This window comes from Spodoptera frugiperda, chromosome 20 (genome assembly GCF_023101765.2).
Source record: "Spodoptera frugiperda isolate SF20-4 chromosome 20, AGI-APGP_CSIRO_Sfru_2.0, whole genome shotgun sequence".
NCBI classification, from domain to species: Eukaryota; Metazoa; Arthropoda; class Insecta; order Lepidoptera; family Noctuidae; genus Spodoptera; species Spodoptera frugiperda.
Window position 1 is genome coordinate 13,496,511 of NC_064231.1, and position 18,928 is coordinate 13,515,438.

The 18,928-nt window shown below is 38.9% G+C and overlaps 2 protein-coding genes across 2 annotated transcripts; both read left to right on the plus strand.

The window, feature by feature from the left end:
• The first annotated feature begins 1,213 nt into the window (after positions 1–1,213).
• On the plus strand, positions 1,214–6,700 carry LOC118262005 (cytochrome P450 4V2-like). Its single transcript, XM_050701148.1, has 10 exons — positions 1,214–1,414; positions 2,232–2,321; positions 2,556–2,666; positions 3,003–3,188; positions 3,721–3,917; positions 4,295–4,349; positions 4,497–4,692; positions 5,228–5,379; positions 5,669–5,848; positions 6,313–6,700. Exons 1-10 carry the CDS (start codon positions 1,261–1,263, stop codon positions 6,507–6,509), a joined length of 1,518 nt encoding a protein of 505 aa, XP_050557105.1. The 5' UTR covers positions 1,214–1,260; the 3' UTR covers positions 6,510–6,700.
• A 1,916-nt stretch (positions 6,701–8,616) lies between these two features.
• Positions 8,617–15,055, plus strand: LOC118262004 (cytochrome P450 4V2). Its single transcript, XM_050701147.1, has 10 exons — positions 8,617–8,798; positions 9,421–9,510; positions 9,816–9,926; positions 10,188–10,373; positions 10,760–10,956; positions 11,396–11,450; positions 11,868–12,063; positions 13,196–13,347; positions 13,654–13,833; positions 14,125–15,055. The coding sequence occupies exons 1-10, from the start codon at positions 8,645–8,647 to the stop codon at positions 14,328–14,330; spliced, it is 1,527 nt and encodes a 508-aa protein (XP_050557104.1). The 5' UTR covers positions 8,617–8,644; the 3' UTR covers positions 14,331–15,055.
• The last annotated feature ends 3,873 nt before the right edge of the window (positions 15,056–18,928 follow it).

Consider the following 18,928-nt stretch of genomic DNA (forward strand, 5'->3'; position numbering starts at 1 on the left):
AGTATGGGAGATATTTAATAAAATAAAAGGCTAAATAAGAAGCAATGAAATAAACCTTGTGAAAGCAAAAGGCTTAGAAAATATTGTAAATATTTTATTATATACACATTATAAGCTTTATACATAAGATATTATTTATTTTGTAAAGGTATTAAATAAGTTTATTAATTGTTATTTATATTTTATTAAACAGAAAATTCAATGTTGCGTTTTTATTTAAGCTTCATTACTTTTTGTCTGTCTGCATATCAAATAGAGTTTTTTTTTTTTTCGAAAATTGTCACACGTTTTTACGAAGACATGTCTTGTATGCTTTAATGTCAGTCTAACGCATGTTTTTGAATGATCCGACCAAAAATGCTACTAGGGTAGGTCGCACAAACTCTTAAACTGCCAAAACAATTTAATGTTTAAAGTAGGTAGGTGATTATAAAATTAGGCAGAGGGGTGAGGCAAAAACTCACACGGTCCTTAGTCTAACAACTGTGATGTAATATCTACAAATGCAGGTATAAAAGTAATGTTCATCAATCATCCCATCACAAGTATCTTCGGATTACATTCTGGGATGCCCCCGTAACTAATTTGTATGGAAATTGTGATAATAAACACATTTTGATTTCATTAATGTTAAGTATATAAAATAGAGAAGTCATCATCCCAGCTGCCCTCGCTCCGAACTTTGGCCTGAACCAGATCCGGACGCGAGAGATCGCCGTCGCCGACCACTTCCCGAGGACACGGCGGTGCTCAGCCCATTCAGGGTAAACCGCCACCGTGACCTTCCGGCGGACATCACAGTGATGACACCTGGGCGTTACCTTATCTGTCCTCAGGAAACATTACCTACCTCTCGAAATTCCCATGCCCCATTCCCACCTCGTAGAGCATGATTATAGGACAGACCCAACAGACCGTTTCAACGCATGCTTTACGCGGAAAATAAAGGAATGGAAAATTTGGACATTAATTGTCATTTCTGAAACGAAATAAAAAAAAAAGAAGTTTAAGTATTGTTTTCCTTACGTACGTTGGGGCCCCCGGGCACGGAGCCCCCGTATAACTGATACGGCAGATATGGCGCTAGCTACGCCCCTGATCCATTTTATGACACTGTTACCTGTTATTAATAAATCAAATACAGCCTTAACTGTCATTATATTATTATAACAAGTTCTATAATTAGTCACTAGTTACCTAGGTATATAAGATAAGTACTAGTGTTCTACGTCACAGTACATAGCGGAGTCTGCCGCGACCATGTTGTGGCTCGTCCTCTTAGTCATAACCCTCGGGTTTGCCTACAGATGGTACAAGATCCGTCGCATCCTACAAGTGGCCAGCCAAATAAAATGTGACATCAAGGCGTATCCGTTATTAGGGCATGCGTATTTGTTCATTGGAGACGGCGAGAGTAAGTACTTACTGACATACTCAGAGACATAATTGATTACTTAAACTATTCCTTAGTTCCGAAAACACGGGGTTGTAAGTGAGGGAGAACCATGCTGAGCCAGCTGGACCGGAGTGATACCACGGCCTCACAGGAAACCGACGTGAAACAACGCTTGCGTTGTGTTTAGTTGTGTGAGTGAGGTTATCGGAGCCCCTTCCCAATTACCGATTTCCCAACAACCCTTAAATTCCTAACTCCCAAAAGACCGACAACGCACTTGTAACGCTTTTGGTGTTTCAAGTTTCCATGGACGGCGGCGATTGCTTATCATCAGGTGATCCGTCTGCTCGCTTACCGGCCTATTCCATAAAAAAGCTATTGTTAAGGACTGGGTTAAGTTACTATTAAATGACTCTGAGTGTGGCGGATAATCCTCTTTTATATGCATTAGTAGATACTTCAATTGGTAAGTACCACTGGTATATGGTAGCTAATATGGTAAGGAAAAGAATATTAATTGGCAATCCTTGTACTTATCTGCCTAGTTGATATACAACTAAATAGGTACCTATTTAACTTTAAGGTATAAGAAAACCAAGCCATGATTGAGTAAGAGCAGTCAACTATCAACGAGGAGGTTATTGGTAGGTAAAGAGGTGTGTGAGGTTTGGAACCTACCATTTAGCTCCAGGATTGTCACCTGTCACCTATTAATCTCTTTGAAGCTACTAATACCTAGACAACCGCACGCCTGTCTCTCATGGGTAGGCAGAGACGATGGAACGCCAATTGCTACGATTGTTACTTACTTATTTAATTTCCTAAACCATTCCAGGTCGCATGCGAACATTCGAGAGGCTGGGTCGGGAGGCTATTAAAAATGGCGGACTCACTAATATGTGGTTGGGAGACAATTATTTTACTGGTTAGTGACAGTTTATATTACTAAACATTATAATTTGTCGTATAAATACAGGTTGATTCAGCAATTTTATATTGGGTAGGAGATAAACGAGTAGCTCGTTTGCTTGATTATTCTATAACATTACTTCCTCGGTGAGGTAAAGTGCCTAGTTCCTTAGATGCAGGATGACTTGACGCATATCTTGATTGACGTGATTGGAGACGGATGAATTGATTTGCTGTTAATGTATTGCAGTTGTGGTCGATCCAGTGGACTTGGAAGTGATCCTTAAGTCTTCTTTGGAAAAAGATGACGTCATGCGATTCCCGAGAAACCTTGTCGGCGGTGGGACTATATTAGCACCAGGTAAGTTGTTACAGTGTCTACAGAGAAGTATTACAAGTGAAAAAAATGTTGGACTAAGCGAAGTCATTTTAGTACATTCCTATAATTTTAAGCATTAATTATGTGATACGATACCTAAATGAAAGAAGATAGACTAGGAAGAGAGACGAAAGATAAGTTATGCTATTATTATGTAGGTATACCTAGATAGATGATATCGTTTAAAACCTATAGCACTAGATAGAGGTAAAGAAACGTAAAGAGAATATTAGTTTTAAGGTTGCTCTTACTTTTTTTAAAGGGTTAAGCGTGTTGAAAACAAACTTCCTTTAATATTACAACCAATTTTATCACAAGTGTCCCTCTGGCGTCTACGGCGCAAGGTCCTGGCTCCGACGTTCAGCCCGAAGAACCTGAACAACTTCGTGAGAATATTCTCCCGGCAGAGCTCAGTATTGGCTGAACAACTGCAGACGGAGGCAGACAGCGGCCCCTTCTCCGTGTGGAAGTATCTCACCAGCTACACCATGGATTCTGTGTGTGGTTTGTTCTATATTGCTTGTTACTTCTTTTTTCTAGGATTATTTAGAGCTTCTGCCAGCTGCTTTGCCAGCAGCTTCGCCAGCGTTCCCGTGGCGTGGACTAAAAAGCTGTCTGTATACCAAATTTCATCAAAATCCATTCACATTCAAACTAAAAAATCACATTTATAATAATAGGATGATGCTGTCACTAACCTTACCCTTTTTTTTGGGGCGAGACGGAGTGTCAAACTTTTACTGACTAAAAACCACCTCGTTCCTAATCTGCTTCCGAGTCGGAGCCCCGGTAAACCCGCTAGATAGTCCGCAGCTCCGGATCAAGCATCAGCCCTACTGGGCTCCATCTGTGGTGGTCTGATGGCTCTTTGAGGCGCGCGCGGTACACGACGCGCCACTAACCTTAACCTGAAAAATAGATCTAAGTATAATTCCTGGTTCAATGTAAAATATCTCAGTTATTTCAAAAAAAGGAGTTTTGTAGTTGTAGTCCTGATTATTACTGACTGTAACTGACTATTATTTTCGTTCCTCAGAAACTGCTCTCGGTGTGAATGTAAATGCCCAGAAGACGGAGGACGAGCCGTTTCTCAAGGCGTTCGAGAAGTGTTGCATATTGATAGCAGAACGCATGGTACAACCCTGGCTGCACCCTGACGCAGTGTATAAGCTGCTGCCGTACCATGAGGCGTTTGAGAGTTCCAAGAAGGTCATCTATGATTTTATTGAGAAGGTAATAAATATTACTTGTGTATTGTTGATTTTTTTAATTTTTACTCTTGTATTCTTTCCATGAATAGCAGTAGACGTTTTGTGGCTGACGTGATGATGAAGATGTCATATTTTACGTACGCCTTTTTCCCTAAAGGGGTAGACAGAGGTGCACATTAAGGCACGTAACGTAATGCAACAAGTCCCATGTGCGTCTATGGTGTGAGCCTATTGCCGTATACCGGGCTCATTTCCAGACTCCGTGCTAAAATAGCTCCGAAAATAGGTACTTTGTCTGACGATGGAAGCGAATCCAAGACATGACAAGCCCAGCAGCCGCACTTGCGACTCTTTTGCCAAAATGTACCTATAGAATATTGTTAATTCTATTAATTTCAGATAGTTAAGTCACAACGGATTACAATAAAGGAAAACAAAGATGGCGTGAATAAAAGTAAGTGACTAGTTGACACTTCCTTGTGCATAAATAATTATTGCATTATTTTTACTGAGGTGCCCTCGCCCATAGATAAGAACAGTATTCCATGTTTCCTTATTATTATTTCCTTCCATCATTTCAACAATTTAATTTTTATTTCAGACTCCAGCGACATTGAGACTTTTCTAGAGCTTTTAATAGAGGGGTCTGGAGGTGATCAAGGGTACTCCGACCTGGAGCTGCAAGAGGAAACGTTGGTGCTGGTTCTGGCTGGTACCGATACCTCGGCAGTGGGAGCATCCTTCACTGTGTCTATGTTGGCACGGTATCCTGCTGTACAGGAACGAGTTTATAAAGAGTGAGTCTCTTTATTTTTTTATACAAATGTATTACACTTTTTTTAATTAATACCATTATCTGCAGAACTCCCCCGGTGTCCCGTTTTACACGTGGTGGCTTTGCCAGGCCCCACCTCAAGGCGTAGAGGAGTGAGGTATCGATCTCATCCATGCTACGTCTCGGTGGCACGCATGGACACAAAGTGCGCCTCCGTTTTGGGTCTTTTATAACTGTATTTATGTGTATTTAATAAATAGGTAACGGGGTTTCCCCAAGTCTGCCATCCCCGGAACTTTCTAGGGTGTCGCAAGAGAGCACTTTCTGCTCTCGTTCGACGCCCCGTGCGCCAACTGCGGGGAGGTAGAGAAGTAGTTCTTCGGCGCAGAGCTGCGGAGCCCCTGCAAGGGCTTACCCCTCCCCTGGCCTTGTTGGAGTCTGACACTCCCTCACGTCTCGCCCAAGGCGGAAGAAATAATTGGAAGATTTACACCCCTTAAAAAAGTGGTTCTTTGGTGAACAAATAAAGGTCATTTTATATTTTCTATACTTACCAGGTTGGTGGAAGTGTTCGGCGACTCTGACAGGCCGGTGACGGCAGAAGACTTGCCTCAACTCAAGTACCTCGACGCAGTCGTCAGGGAGTCACTGCGCCTGTACCCGCCAGTGCCGGTCGTTGCTAGAAAGATTGTGAAGGATCTAGAACTTCGTACGTAATTCTAGTTAAGAAGATGACTACTACTAAACCTTTTTCTTAAAGATTTGCCATAATCCGCTATATTGGTAGATTGCCAAAATATTATAGAGAATAATGCCAAGTAGGAACCTACATCATATCCTTAGGTAGCTGGTAAAACATCAAGGTGTGGAGTGCGGACTTAAACTTAAATCAAGTCAACAACATTAATTTTTATATTTGGAGCTGCTCCGATTTCGGCCACATGACTTAATTTATTTTGAATATGATAAATTCTCTTCTACTATTTTCACTTCTGCAGCATCAGGAATCACGTTGGTGCAAGGTTGTGGTGTACTGGTGCATATCTGGGGCACGCAGCGCAACCCTCGCTACTGGGGAGAGGACGCGGAGCAGTTCCGACCTGAACGGTTCCTTGACGCGCCACTCCAGCATCCCGCTGCGTTCATGGCTTTTAGCCATGGACCGAGAAACTGTTTGGGTTAGTCATCCAATTTGGGTTTTGTTTGTGTGTTATACGTGCTATTTTCTATTGAACAATGCTTCGTTGTCATACATAAATTATGTAGTCAAGTGTTTTGGTAGGCTCCTAATTTTTTTTCGAGGCGGGATAATTATCATAATGATCGTCTCCTTCCTTCCTTATCTTCGCTGGGTGAAGCATGAACAATTGTAAGACTCTTACTGACAAAAATAAACTCTGTTCCAACTCCTGCTTTAAACCGGAGCCTCGCTAACCTTTGTGGATCTGACTCAGCAGCCTCGGAGCAGCAGTCAAAATACTTTTGACTATATTTGAAGCATAAAAAGAGTAACGATGAAGTTTCTTGCTCGTTCTGAGAAACGAAACGAGCGCCTTGTTTCAGTGATGGGCAATTAAATTTCACGTTTAAAAATTAAGGATTAATCTATATAAATGCTTTGACTTTGAGTATTTTTTTTCAGGATATCAGTACGCAATGATGTCAATTAAGACTGCACTAGCGACTCTGATCCGAAAGTATCGGGTGTCCATTCCCGGCGCGTCTATGAACGGATCTAGAAAAGAACAGAAGCCCATCAGGATAACTTTTGACGTCATGATGAAGGATGCTGACAAATTTACAGTGCAACTGGAAAGTAGAGGAAAGAAAGAAGGATAGTTTCTACAGAGGTGTTTATTGTTACGTCAAAGTGTCGGATGATTAGCGCCAAACAATGGCTAATGTTACTTTATTATTACTGCTTAACATAGGAAAATAGTTAATTTATTATATTTATTCTTGATTGCAAATCATTTGCTACATCTCAGTATCTAAACTTACGGGTTAATTTGAAAAGGTTGTCTAGTTAAGTCTAATTTAATGTATAGGTACATTAAATTAGTATCTTAGAACTTACGTTATATAAACAGTCAAACCGCTAAACCGGTTTTGTGGGAGATTGTCTTAAATATAATGCTGTATTCCTTTTATATAAATAAATAAATAAAATAAATAATAAATAAAACCTACTATTTTAATTGTAATCCTCAGGTTTTGAAATAAAATACCTTAGGTGTTTTCTGTGTAATTTATTTATTAACTTAAGTGTGGGAGAGCCATGCTTCGGCACGAATGGGTCGATTCGACCGGAGTGATTCGACGGCCTCACAGAAAATCGGCGTGAAACAACGCTTGCGTTGTGTATGTGAGGTTACCGGAGGCCCAATTACCCCCCTTCCCAATCTTCCCAATCCCCGATTCCCAACAACCATTAAATTTCTAACCCCCAAAATGGCCGGTAACGCACTTGTAACGCCTCTGGTGTTTCAATTGTCTATAGGCGGCGGCGATTGCTTGCCATCGATTGGTGATCCATCTGTTCGTTCACCGGGTTGTTCCGTAAAAAAAAACTGATTTGGATAAAGTAAATAATACAATTTGTGGTTAAAGTTTAGTGATGACCAAACCAAATGAGAAAAGATTAGAAGATAAAATCATAATAGAAGAGGTTGGGAAAGGTGAAGTTATAGACCGTAAAAGCCAGCAACAGTTTTTCATGCCCAATTTTTTCTCACTTGAGAACTTGTATAGTGATGGAAAGAGTCGTTTTTTTTTTTGTTTTTAGTTATTTTATCCCGAGTGGATACGACTTAGGAATTGGTTATAAGCAGCAACCGATCTTATTCACATCGTAATAATTAAAATATTATTGCAACTAATCTTAAGTAATTTCTTGATCTCTAGCCTTGCAGGTATGACAAAAACAGCGTCATGTCTTATGCAAAATATCTAAGTAATTGTAATAGTTGTTTTACAGATTCTGTTTTGCATTCAAAGTTTTTATGTTTGCTCATTAGCGCTGTGTCTGGGCACCCGGTTACTATGTAGATTGTAGGTAACGTGCGGGTTTGATACTCACACGAAAGACTCACTCTTTGTGAGCTATGTTTTATAAAGGTACTTTGGAGAGAATCTCTCAGTGAAATGGTGAATTGGCGAACTAAATGCGATAACCAAACGACCTGCCAAACATGCTGAATATTGGACTTGCGGACTGCATAGCGGGTTACCGGGACCCGAAAAGCAGTAGGATTTTAGGGATTTTCATGGCAAGAGTGAACAGGCATTATTTGAGCTTGCGTGCACCACCTTAGATCTCATCGTTGCTTCCCATCAGGCAAGATTGAGGTCAAACGCACTCAAATGTTCGTAAAAAAGGGTAGTTTTTAGTCAGTAAGATTGTTTTATTTTCTACCGTTAAAGAAAAACATGCTGGACATGGGAATTATAGATGAATGAATGAGGAAACCCCATCTTAAGAGGTAGGCATTTCGCCTGATGACCACGATGATCAAGTGTATAACAGCTTTATAGGTACGCGATGGTACTTACGCAAACTCTTCACGTGGGAGATGTGCCGGGTTCTACCGGATTGATACCACGTCTTTCCAGTGAACCTTGTAGTGAGTGAACCTTGAAAGCCCTTGTATTTTATCGCCATCTCGCCTGGGCTTGTGAGTTTTGGGTATTTTTTTGGGGTAGATATCTATGGGCGTAACTGATTGCTTACCACCAGATGATCCACCTGCTCGTTCCTTTTCCTCTATCCCATTAAAATCTATAGGTACTAAAATAGCTACGTATAGACTTATACAGATTAACATCTATTTTATGACACTGTTACTTGTTTATTCTAAAATATAGCCTCAACTATAATTACAGAACAAGTTCTATAATTAGTCACTAGTTACCTAGGTATATAAGATAAGTACTAGTGTTCTACGTCACAGTACATAGCGGAGTCTGCCGCGACCATGTTGTGGCTCGTCCTCTTAGTCATAACCCTCGGGTTTGCCTACAGATGGTACAAGATCCGTCGCATCCTGCAAGTGGCCAGACAAATAAAATGTGACATCAAGGCGTATCCGTTATTAGGGCATGCGTATTTATTCAGTGGAGACGGCGAGAGTAAGTAATTAGTTGTTTTTATATGAATTAATAGATACTTAGGTAGTTAATAAATACTTTATTATTCATTTAGTGTAGGTAGATACTACTGTGACTAGTATGGTAAGGAAAATTAATATTAAATAGCCATCCTTGTACTTATCTGCCTATTTACCTATCCGCCGTACTCAGAGTAATTTATATGGTTAGATACTTAACCCAGTCCTTAGAAGTTGTTTTCGGAAGAAAATCGTTACTAAGGAATAGTTTAAGTAATCATTAAATGTCTCTGAGTATGGCATCAATAAGCACCTATTTAGCTTTAAGGTGTAAGGAAACCAAGTCATGATTGAGTAAGAGCAGTAACTATCAACGATGGTGGCATTGGTCGCTAAAGTGGTTTGGAACCTACTTTTAACTCCAGGATTCTCACCTGTCACCTATTAATATCTGTCTCTCATGGGGGTAGGCAGAGACTATGGAACGCCAATTGCTACGATCTCTTACATGGGTACCTCTTTCGCTTTTCTTTGAAGCTACTTATCAAATTATAATCATTAGGAGGCCTTTTATATAGCAGTTACGTGTCTTGCACCTATTAAGTACTTATTATAATATTATTTAATTTTCTAAACCATTCCAGGTCGCATGCGAACATTCGAGAGGCTGGGTCGGGAGGCTATTAAAAATGGCGGACTCACTAATATGTGGTTGGGAGACAATTATTTTACTGGTTAGTGACAGTTTATATTACTAAACATTATAATTTGTCGTATTATTTAAACGACATGTTGATTCAGCAATTTTATATGGGGTAAACGAGTATAGCTCGGTTGCCTGATAGCATGGCCTGATGGAAACGTGCTCAGCATTGTGTCACAAGTGCGTTGCTGGTCTTTGAGTACACTCAGTTATCAATAAAAAATAATCTGTCTTATACTGAATATACAAACTGAAAGACTTGATGAGGTAAAGTGCGTAGTTCGTTAGATGCAGGATGACTTCACGCATATCTGATTTGCGGTTAATTTATTCCAGTTGTGGTTGATCCAGTGGACTTGGAAGTGATTCTTAAGTCTTCATTGGAAAAAGATGACGTCATGCGATTTGCGCGAAACCTCATCGGCAATGGAACTATATTTGCACCAGGTTAGTAGCCCGGTCAGTAGACGAAATTAAGTCGCAACCTAGACATAATTCGCATAGAGCTGAAAATTGGCATTAAAATAATGGTAAGTTTTATCGCAAAAATATTCAGTCATACGATAATTTAATGAGAGATGAAAAAAAATAAGTTAACACTGTTATTAGGTATGTATACCTAGAGAAGAAATATAAAGAGAAGATTACAATGTTTCTCTTATGTTTTAAAAGCATTTAGCGTATTGAAAACACTTCTTTATCATACAGTGACCATCTGGCGTCCACGGCGCAAGGTCCTGGCTCCGACGTTCAGCCCGAAGAATCTGAACAACTTCGTGAGAATATTCTCCCGGCAGAGCTCAGTATTGGCTGAACAACTGCAGACGGAGGCAGACAGCGGCCCCTTCTCCGTGTGGAAGTATCTCACCAGCTACACCATGGATTCTGTGTGTGGTTTGTTCTATATTGCTTGTTACTTCTTTTTTCTAGGACTATTGGATTTTCTTTCTGTTGTGATCTCGTTTAGAGCTACACTGCCTTCTGCTAACGGCTTCATCCGCGTTTTTCCGTGGCGTGGGCTAAAAGGTGTCCTATCACCCAAGTCAGTTCATACGCTGTCTGTATACCAAATTTCATCAAAATCCATACTGTATTTACAGCATGATTAACGGCCAAACATCCAAACAAACAAACTTACACATTTATAATATTAGTGTGTGAATCCCTGGCAGCTTTGCTACGAGATGAGGGTTCGATTTTGTTGGAAAAAACGTAAAAGTATCTAAACAAGGGAATTTAGTAGTAACTGGCTCATGACTATTTTTTCGTTCGTTCCTCAGAAACTGCTCTCGGTGTGAATGTAAATGCCCAGAAGACTGAGGACGAGCCGTTTCTGAAGGCGTTTGAGAAGTGTTCCATATTGATAGCTGAACGCATGGTACAACCCTGGCTGTATGCAGATGCAGTGTATAAGCTGCTGCCACACCACGAGACGTTTGAGAAGTCCAAGAGGATCATCTGTGATTTCATTGATAAGGTAATAAATATTTATCGAAATCTAAATGATGTATTATCACTTTTTTCTATTGGCACTCTCCTTGGATTCTTTCATTGAATAGTTAATGCTGACTTGGTTATATATAGTCCTTGGGGGTGGTTTAAATTCAGCAGACCTCTTGTGGCTGGCGTGATAATGAAGTTGTCATATTGTAATATTACAAAATATAGATAGCTCGCCACGATCCATCGAACGGCAGTCCTTTTTTTCTGCCTCCATGTATTCTATATATCTACATATCTATATCCTATTATAACTTTCGTGAAGCATACTAAATTAATTATTAGGTTATCGGCTTACTAACGTAATTGTTTGACGAGGAATCGACTAGTTTCAAGGCATGATAGAGATTTATTCATGAGCAGCATCGTCGAGTTTCTCGCCAAAAAATGTACCTAATTATTTCTATTAATTTCAGATAATTAAGTCAAAGCGGATTACAATAAAGGAAAACAAAGATCGTGTGAATAAAAGTAAGTAATGAGTTGATACTTCCTTGTGCATTAATAATAATTGCATGCTACCTACTTACTTATGTAATTGTTTTTCTAGTATTTTGTAACCTTGGCCTTCTTTGAACATAAATTCATTATTATTATCTACTAAGTTTTTATCTCTTGCATCTAAGTTTTTACCTTAGGTAATGTTAGTGTGTCAGGTTTTCGTTTTTACAAGAAGTTCAAATCAATTTGTTCTGAGCGTGGAGTGATTTATAAAATTATGATTAATGGGTAATAACTTATTGTTTTTACTGGACTGAGAACATGCTTGTCTCTACATTATACCCACATCTCGCCACTTAAGTAGGTGCTATAAGGATCATGTTCTAGAGTGCCGAATTTCTATTGGCCTTAGTACGAGTGTCAACATTAATGTCATTTTGTTTTCAGACTCCAGCGAATCAAAGACTTTTCTAGAGCTGTTAATAGAGGGGTCTGGAGGTGATCGAGGCTACTCCGACCTGGAGCTGCAAGAGGAGACGCTTGTACTGGCTTTGGCTGGTACCGACACCTCGGCAGTGGGAGCATCCTTCACTGTGTCTATGTTGGCGCGGTATCCTGCTGTACAGGAACAAGTTTATAAAGAGTGAGTCTTTACTTTTTTATACAAATGTATAACATTTTTTTAAATATCTCGTGAAAGTTACGCTGCTAAAAAGCCTCTTCTTGCAAAGAAAATGGATGGACATCATATAATCACTACGCTTGTTAATAATTAAAAAGTATTTGTGGAAAAGTCAGTTACATTAAGTTTGTGCTAACCAAACTAGCCAATTAACATTTATTGTTCTGGAATCCTTACGGAGCCCTCTCACCTGAGGAAGACGGAAGGGGAAAGAAGAACCATCCCAGTGTCTCGTCTCACACGTGGGTACGAGGGTGCGAGAAATACCCTCGAAGTCATGGCGGCCTGCCTTGCCAGACCCCCCCTCAAGACATAGACCTAGGCCACTCAACGCGATTGCCCCTGTACTCTGTACTAAATCAATTATAATTTCCTTACCTGCATTACAAGTACTTTAGCTGACTGCACCAACATAAATTAATTCATCTGAGTTCTATACAAACGTGATCTCATTTGCATTTTATAAAGATTTAATTTTATCGTAGCTGTCTTAATGGTTGGTTATAATGACGCAAATTAAAGTAAGTAAAGAAGAAAATTAAAAGTACAGAGTTTAGGAAAGGTAGGACAATGCCAATTAGGCTACTTCTTTGATCATAAACTGTCGAGGAAAGTCACATTACTTGGTCATGTCACGGCCAATCGCAGGCGCTTGCTTAGGTAGGTAACAAAGGTAATGCAGGATTGTCTATCGGTCTGTCCATCGGTGATAGAAATATAGATATGTACTAGCTTCTGTCAGTCTTCTTCATCTGCGTTCTCGTGGTATAATAAGTTATATTAGCTTCTGCCAGCGTATTTATTTTTTATTTATATTATATTTATGGAATAAGCCTATGTTTTATTCCATACCATAATCTATCCCTGTTCCAAATCTCAACTCGATCCCTTGAGCCGTTTTGACGTGAAGGAGCAACAAACAAACAAACTTGCATATTTATAACATTAGTAGGATAGAGAAGAATTAATGAGCAACCTCAATAGATATCTTCAATCTCATGTCATTCAGATGAAAATTGTGCATTGTATATTAAGTAAGTATGTGGTTCTTCGGTGAATTAATAAAGGTCATTTTATGTTCTTTACTTACCAGGTTGGTGGAAGTGTTCGGCGACTCTGACAGGCCGGTGACGGCAGAAGACTTGCCTCAACTCAAGTACCTCGACGCCGTCGTCAGGGAGTCACTGCGTCTGTACCCGCCAGTGCCCGTCGTTGTCAGAAAGATTGAGAAGGATCTAGAACTTCGTACGTAATTCTATTTTGGTGACTTTGTTATTCCCACTGCTGAGTACTTGAGTAGGAAGATGACTACTACTGAACCTCTTTCTTAAGGGTTTCTCATGATGCCTTCTCTTGGCAGTTTGCCAATAAAAAATAGAGAATAATGCCAAATAGGTACATCATCCTTTAGTATCTGGTTATAGACGAAATCAAGGCGAAACTTAGACATAATTCGCAAAAAAATTAAAATTGACATAAACGTTATATCTAAATTAAGGCTCGTAAAACGATATTTTGTCAAAATATTATAAATTATTTTCACTTCTACAGCGTCAGGAATCACGCTGGTGCAAGGTTGTGGTGTACTGGTGCATATCTGGGGCACGCAGCGCAACCCTCGCTACTGGGGAGACGACGCGGAGCAGTTCCGACCTGAACGGTTCCTTGACGCGCCACTCCAGCATCCCGCTGCGTTCATGGCTTTTAGTCATGGACCTAGAAACTGTTTGGGTTAGTCAGCATATTTAGTTTTGGTTTGTGCAGTTTAAGAAATCTGTAGCACAATAATTAAGTGCCACCTTGTGGTTCTTCGCAGCCCCGGTACTCTTGACTCTATTTGAAGTATACGAAGAGTAACGATGGAGTTTCTTGCTCGTTCTTCTCCATTCGAAACTACACTTTGGAACGAGTACCTTACTTCACTGACAGACAGGCTGACGGACAATTCAATTTGACGTTACAAAATGAATAATAGAAGGATTAATTGAAATAAATGTTTTGACTTTGAGTTTTTTTTTTCAGGATACCAATACGCAATGATGTCAATGAAGACTGCAGTAGCGACTCTGATCCGAAAGTATCGGGTGTCCATTCCCGGTGCGCATATGAACGGATCCAGAAAAGAACAGAAGCCCATCAGGATAACTTTTGACGTCATGATGAAGGATGCTGACAGATTTACAGTGCAACTGGAAAGTAGAGGGAAGAAAGAGGGAAAGTTTCGATAGAGGGGATTATTAGGAACCCACGTAGTTTTAAGTCAAATTTCCGTGGTGCTTGGCGACTAGGCTTGTGCAGTCTCTTTTGTGCCTTAACCCGTTGTCTGTCGGAACGCAGATCTACGCGAGACACAATGTGTTTTCTATTGTGTCTTATATACCGACAGACAAGGGGTTAAGGTTTAAGTCATTCTGTCTCCTGCATTAAATTCACCGAGGGAAGTGGAAACTATCGTTTTCTTTTTCTTCTCCTCTAATAATATCTTCTGATTTATTTCGTTGCGGGATCCAAGACAGACATTCATTACCCTGGGATGCGCCGGCCTTCAATGTTCCGGTGTTTTCATGATTGAATCTACAAGGTGGGAGGTTGTGGCGGGCTTTTCCTAAAAAAGAGGGGTTTATTGTTTGTTAAAGAGAGAACAGAAGCCCATCAGGATAACTTTTGACGTTATGTCGGGTGATTAGCGCCAAACAATAGCTAATGTTACTTTATTATTACTGCTTAATATAGAAAATAGTTTATTTATTTTATTTATTCTTGGTTGCATTAGGATGTAATATAGGTAATAGAATAAACGTAGGAACTAATGTACCTACATCTCAGTATCTAAACTTACGGGTTAATTTGTATAGGTTGTCTAGTACTACTACTAATATATAATTATTTCGTATCTTAGAATTTACGTTATATGAACTTACAATAAATAATAATTATTATAAATCCAATTTATGTGTTGATTTACGGCGCATTCCAATAACCTACCTATCGGTAGATTTGCTTACCAGCGGTAGAATTTTGACACATTTTGTATGGAGCTTATGTCAAAATTCTACCGCTGGTAGGCAAATCTACCGATAGGTAGGTTATTGGAATGCGCCGTTACTCGAACTTACCTACTATTTTTAGTATTGTATTTCACAGTATTTCAAATAAAATATTTTATTATCGGCTTTGTGAATTTTATGTAATTTACCATTAGCTAACTAAGATAAAGTATACAATACTATACAATTTTATGGTTAAAGTTTAGTAATAACCAAACCAGAAAACAAAAAAACAAGATCTGGGGGCATGGCAGTGTCAAAAAAAGCGGCAAGGCCGTACCATCCTTTTCTCGAATCGATCCGGCCAAGTCGATCTATTTTATTTAAAACGTAATAATGATATGATAACAATATACATACGACAGATTAATTATACATAACCTGTTCTAAATTAATAAATATTTATGTATTACATTATACTCAACTCTTCTAGATACACGTGGGAGAACCATCCTTCGACACCGATGTGGAATGATACCACGGCCTCACAGCAACCCGACTTGACTTTGACTTTGAATTTAAGTGAGGTTACCGGAGGCCAATTCCCTTCCTAAAGGTCGTGTGTTGCGTGTGTTTCAATGGCTCTCTCACGGCTGGTACTTTTATAGAAGCATGTGTTCGAAAAATAATGTGATTTTCACAACAATAGGATTAACAATACTGCTGAGTGTAAGGAACAGGTGTCAATCGATAATCTGTATTCATTTCTTCAATAAAGCTTACTTAAAATAAATAAATAATGTTGTACATGAAAGGACGACGTGAAACAACGCTTGCGTTGTGTTTCGTTGTGTGAGTGAGGTTACCGGAGGCCCAATTCCCCCCTTCCCAATCTTCCCAATCCCCAATTCCCAAACAACTACCCTTAAATTCCTAATCCGGCGATTGCTTACCATCAGGTGATACGTCAGCTCGTGTTCCATAAAAAAATTATATGAAAGCACTATAAATACATATACATAGGTCAGTGTACAACATGAATAGGTATCTAAGTTAAGTATAGACAAAGATTAATGTATGTATTATTAATAGCATTGACGTCAGTAAACAATTGTGCTACAGACATTAAAATGGTTAAAAAAACATTTTTGCATTAAGATACCTAAATCACTCTGAGAACTAGTATTTTATTAATATCTTTCTTACGCTTTTGTCCCGAATAACTTGTTGAGAAGGCAATGGTATATTTGATTGAATGGTTGCCGCGATGACTGGGCAACCGGCTGCCGCGTAACGTGTAGCGGGTTTGACCCCCACACGAAGCAACTCTTTGTGTCATCCACAAATTGTTGTTTCGGGTCGGTTTCGGGTCGGGATTAAAATTATAAATATTTAGGTAAAAACCATTTAATGTTTATGTATTTCTTCATTTTGAATTTACACACAAAATAAGTACTTACTTATGTATTACATAATAAGTACCTGCGACCAACGAAAACAATACCTAAATATGCAATTTCGAACTATACTTTATTTGCTATTCTGATTACAAACTAGTTTTTTATGAATTACTCATATAGTTATTAATTATGTATAAATATTCAAAGGAATTAATTACATAATGCCCGTTACACACTTTACGTTTGAACTGTGCAATGTGCTGTTTTCCAGTCATGTATTTTCCCAATTCCCCCCTTCCCAGTCTTCCTATTCCCCAATTCCCGAACCCTTAAATTCGTAACCCCCAAAAGCCGGCAACGCACTTGTAACGCCTCTGGTGTTTCAAGTGTCCATGGGCGACTGCGATTGCTTACCATCATGTGACACATCTGCTCGTTTCATAAAAAAAAAATGTTGTACAGTCCAGCTGTAACGTTTAGTCGTATGGTGTATAGAGGAAACAGTTAAAATGTAGGTATCACAAATACGAGGTTGCTTTACGTTTAAAAAAATGAGTTTATTTAAACGTAAAGCAAACTTATACTTTTTTTGCGGGTGGAAAGTCATTTATTAACTTCTCTTACCTTGGGCGAGGCGAGAGGGAGTGTCAGACTCTTACTGACTAAAAACCACCCCGTTCCTATTCCTGCTTTTCGAGCCGGAGCCCCGGTAAACCCGCTAGGTAGTCCGCAGCTCCGGATCAGGAGGCCTTCTCTAATTCAACGAAAAACGAAGTTTCGTCCGAAACTTTGCAAATTTCGTACTACAATTCCATTTATTGTGAACCTTTGTGAACAAAAATGAACGAATGAAATGAAGATAAATAAATAGGTTTTGATTTTAAATTAAAAATAAAACGTTATTTTAAGTAATTTCATTAGTAAATCAATAAAACCTACGGCCGTCGAGAACCGGAGTAGCCCTACTGGGGCCCCATCTGTAGTGGTCTGATTGTATCTACACTTAAAACTGCACCATTAAATCGTTAGGTGTGTAGCGTGCATATACGTACGTGCAAGACAATCACTAATTTACATGCAAGTATACAGAATAATAATTGTATACAGCTACAAGTTCGACCCCAATCTTAATTACAATATTTTTGGTGTTAGCTATACATAATTTGGATTAAAAACATGAAGTATGATATAGATAGGGAGTTACTGTAGCAGCTGCTACGCTAATTGGGTTCGATTCACGATTCGCCCAATGACACTCTCGGTCTAAATTAACGATGACAATCTGAATGACTGGGAATTGCCAACCCACTTCCTGTAAGCATGGTGATTAATGCTCATTTCTTCTTCGTTGGAGAAGAAGCCTTTGCTCAGAAGTGTCCACTTATAAGCCTATGATGATGTCGATAGTGATTGGATTAAAAATAGTCCAGCTCATGAAACTAGGCGTTACTTTCCGGATGACCTAAAATGTCAGATTTATGATTTTATACATATTTTCATGGCTAATCTAAAATTCAATTTTCAACGGCCAACCTCCTTTGAGAGTATACATTGATTTTAAAACAATTGCAACAGTTACTCAAGGGCTTAGGTATAGTTAAATATTTACATATTACCCATATACATAACAACAATTGGGAATGTTGTCTCTCTGTCTGTCTTTTCGAATGTCTGGCTGAATTTTTTAAATTGGAGAATTGGGTAGAAAGAAAAGAAACATATTACCCATATCATACATAAACAAAAAAATAATATGAGAAAAGTAGAGAAGACATTTTACTTGTGTACTGAATAGGTGCCTATTTAGAATTTCATTTGAAATTGTAAAATTTAATCTACAATGTGATAGGGGTGAGACTTCTAACCCGTTAAGGCTGAGTACTACATCTAATTTTATCGACAAAAGTCGGGGGTCGAAGGGGTCGAATTCCCCCTAAAAATTATGGCTATTTTAATATTTTTTTTACTTTTTTTGATATCAAAGGTTGTATGCGTCGTAGAAACAAAAAAAAAAAAAACGACAAACGTTTGATAATGTTTTGGTGAGAAAAAAAATAATTTGTGAATTATTTTTACCGAAAAAATCACTATTTTTCAATATTTTCAATTAGGGGTTCAACCCCCATATTATTTTTTTTGTCGATAAAATTAGATGTAGTACTCAGCCTTAACGGGTTAGAAGTCCCACCCCTATCACATTGTATAATATAAAAGTAAGTCGGGTTTTCCTTCCTGACCCTATTACTACAGAAAGCACGAACCGATTTTCACGGTTTTGCATCAGAAGAAAATTTAGGAAAAATTTTAAGAATAAAGAAGGAAAGCAGCGAACATCGTGTTTCGAAACGGAGTTTTGTGATTGGTTGGTGGCGAAACGAAGTTCGCCGGGTTTCCTAGTAGTCTATAAAATAATAGTCATCAATGTATAACCTAAGCCAG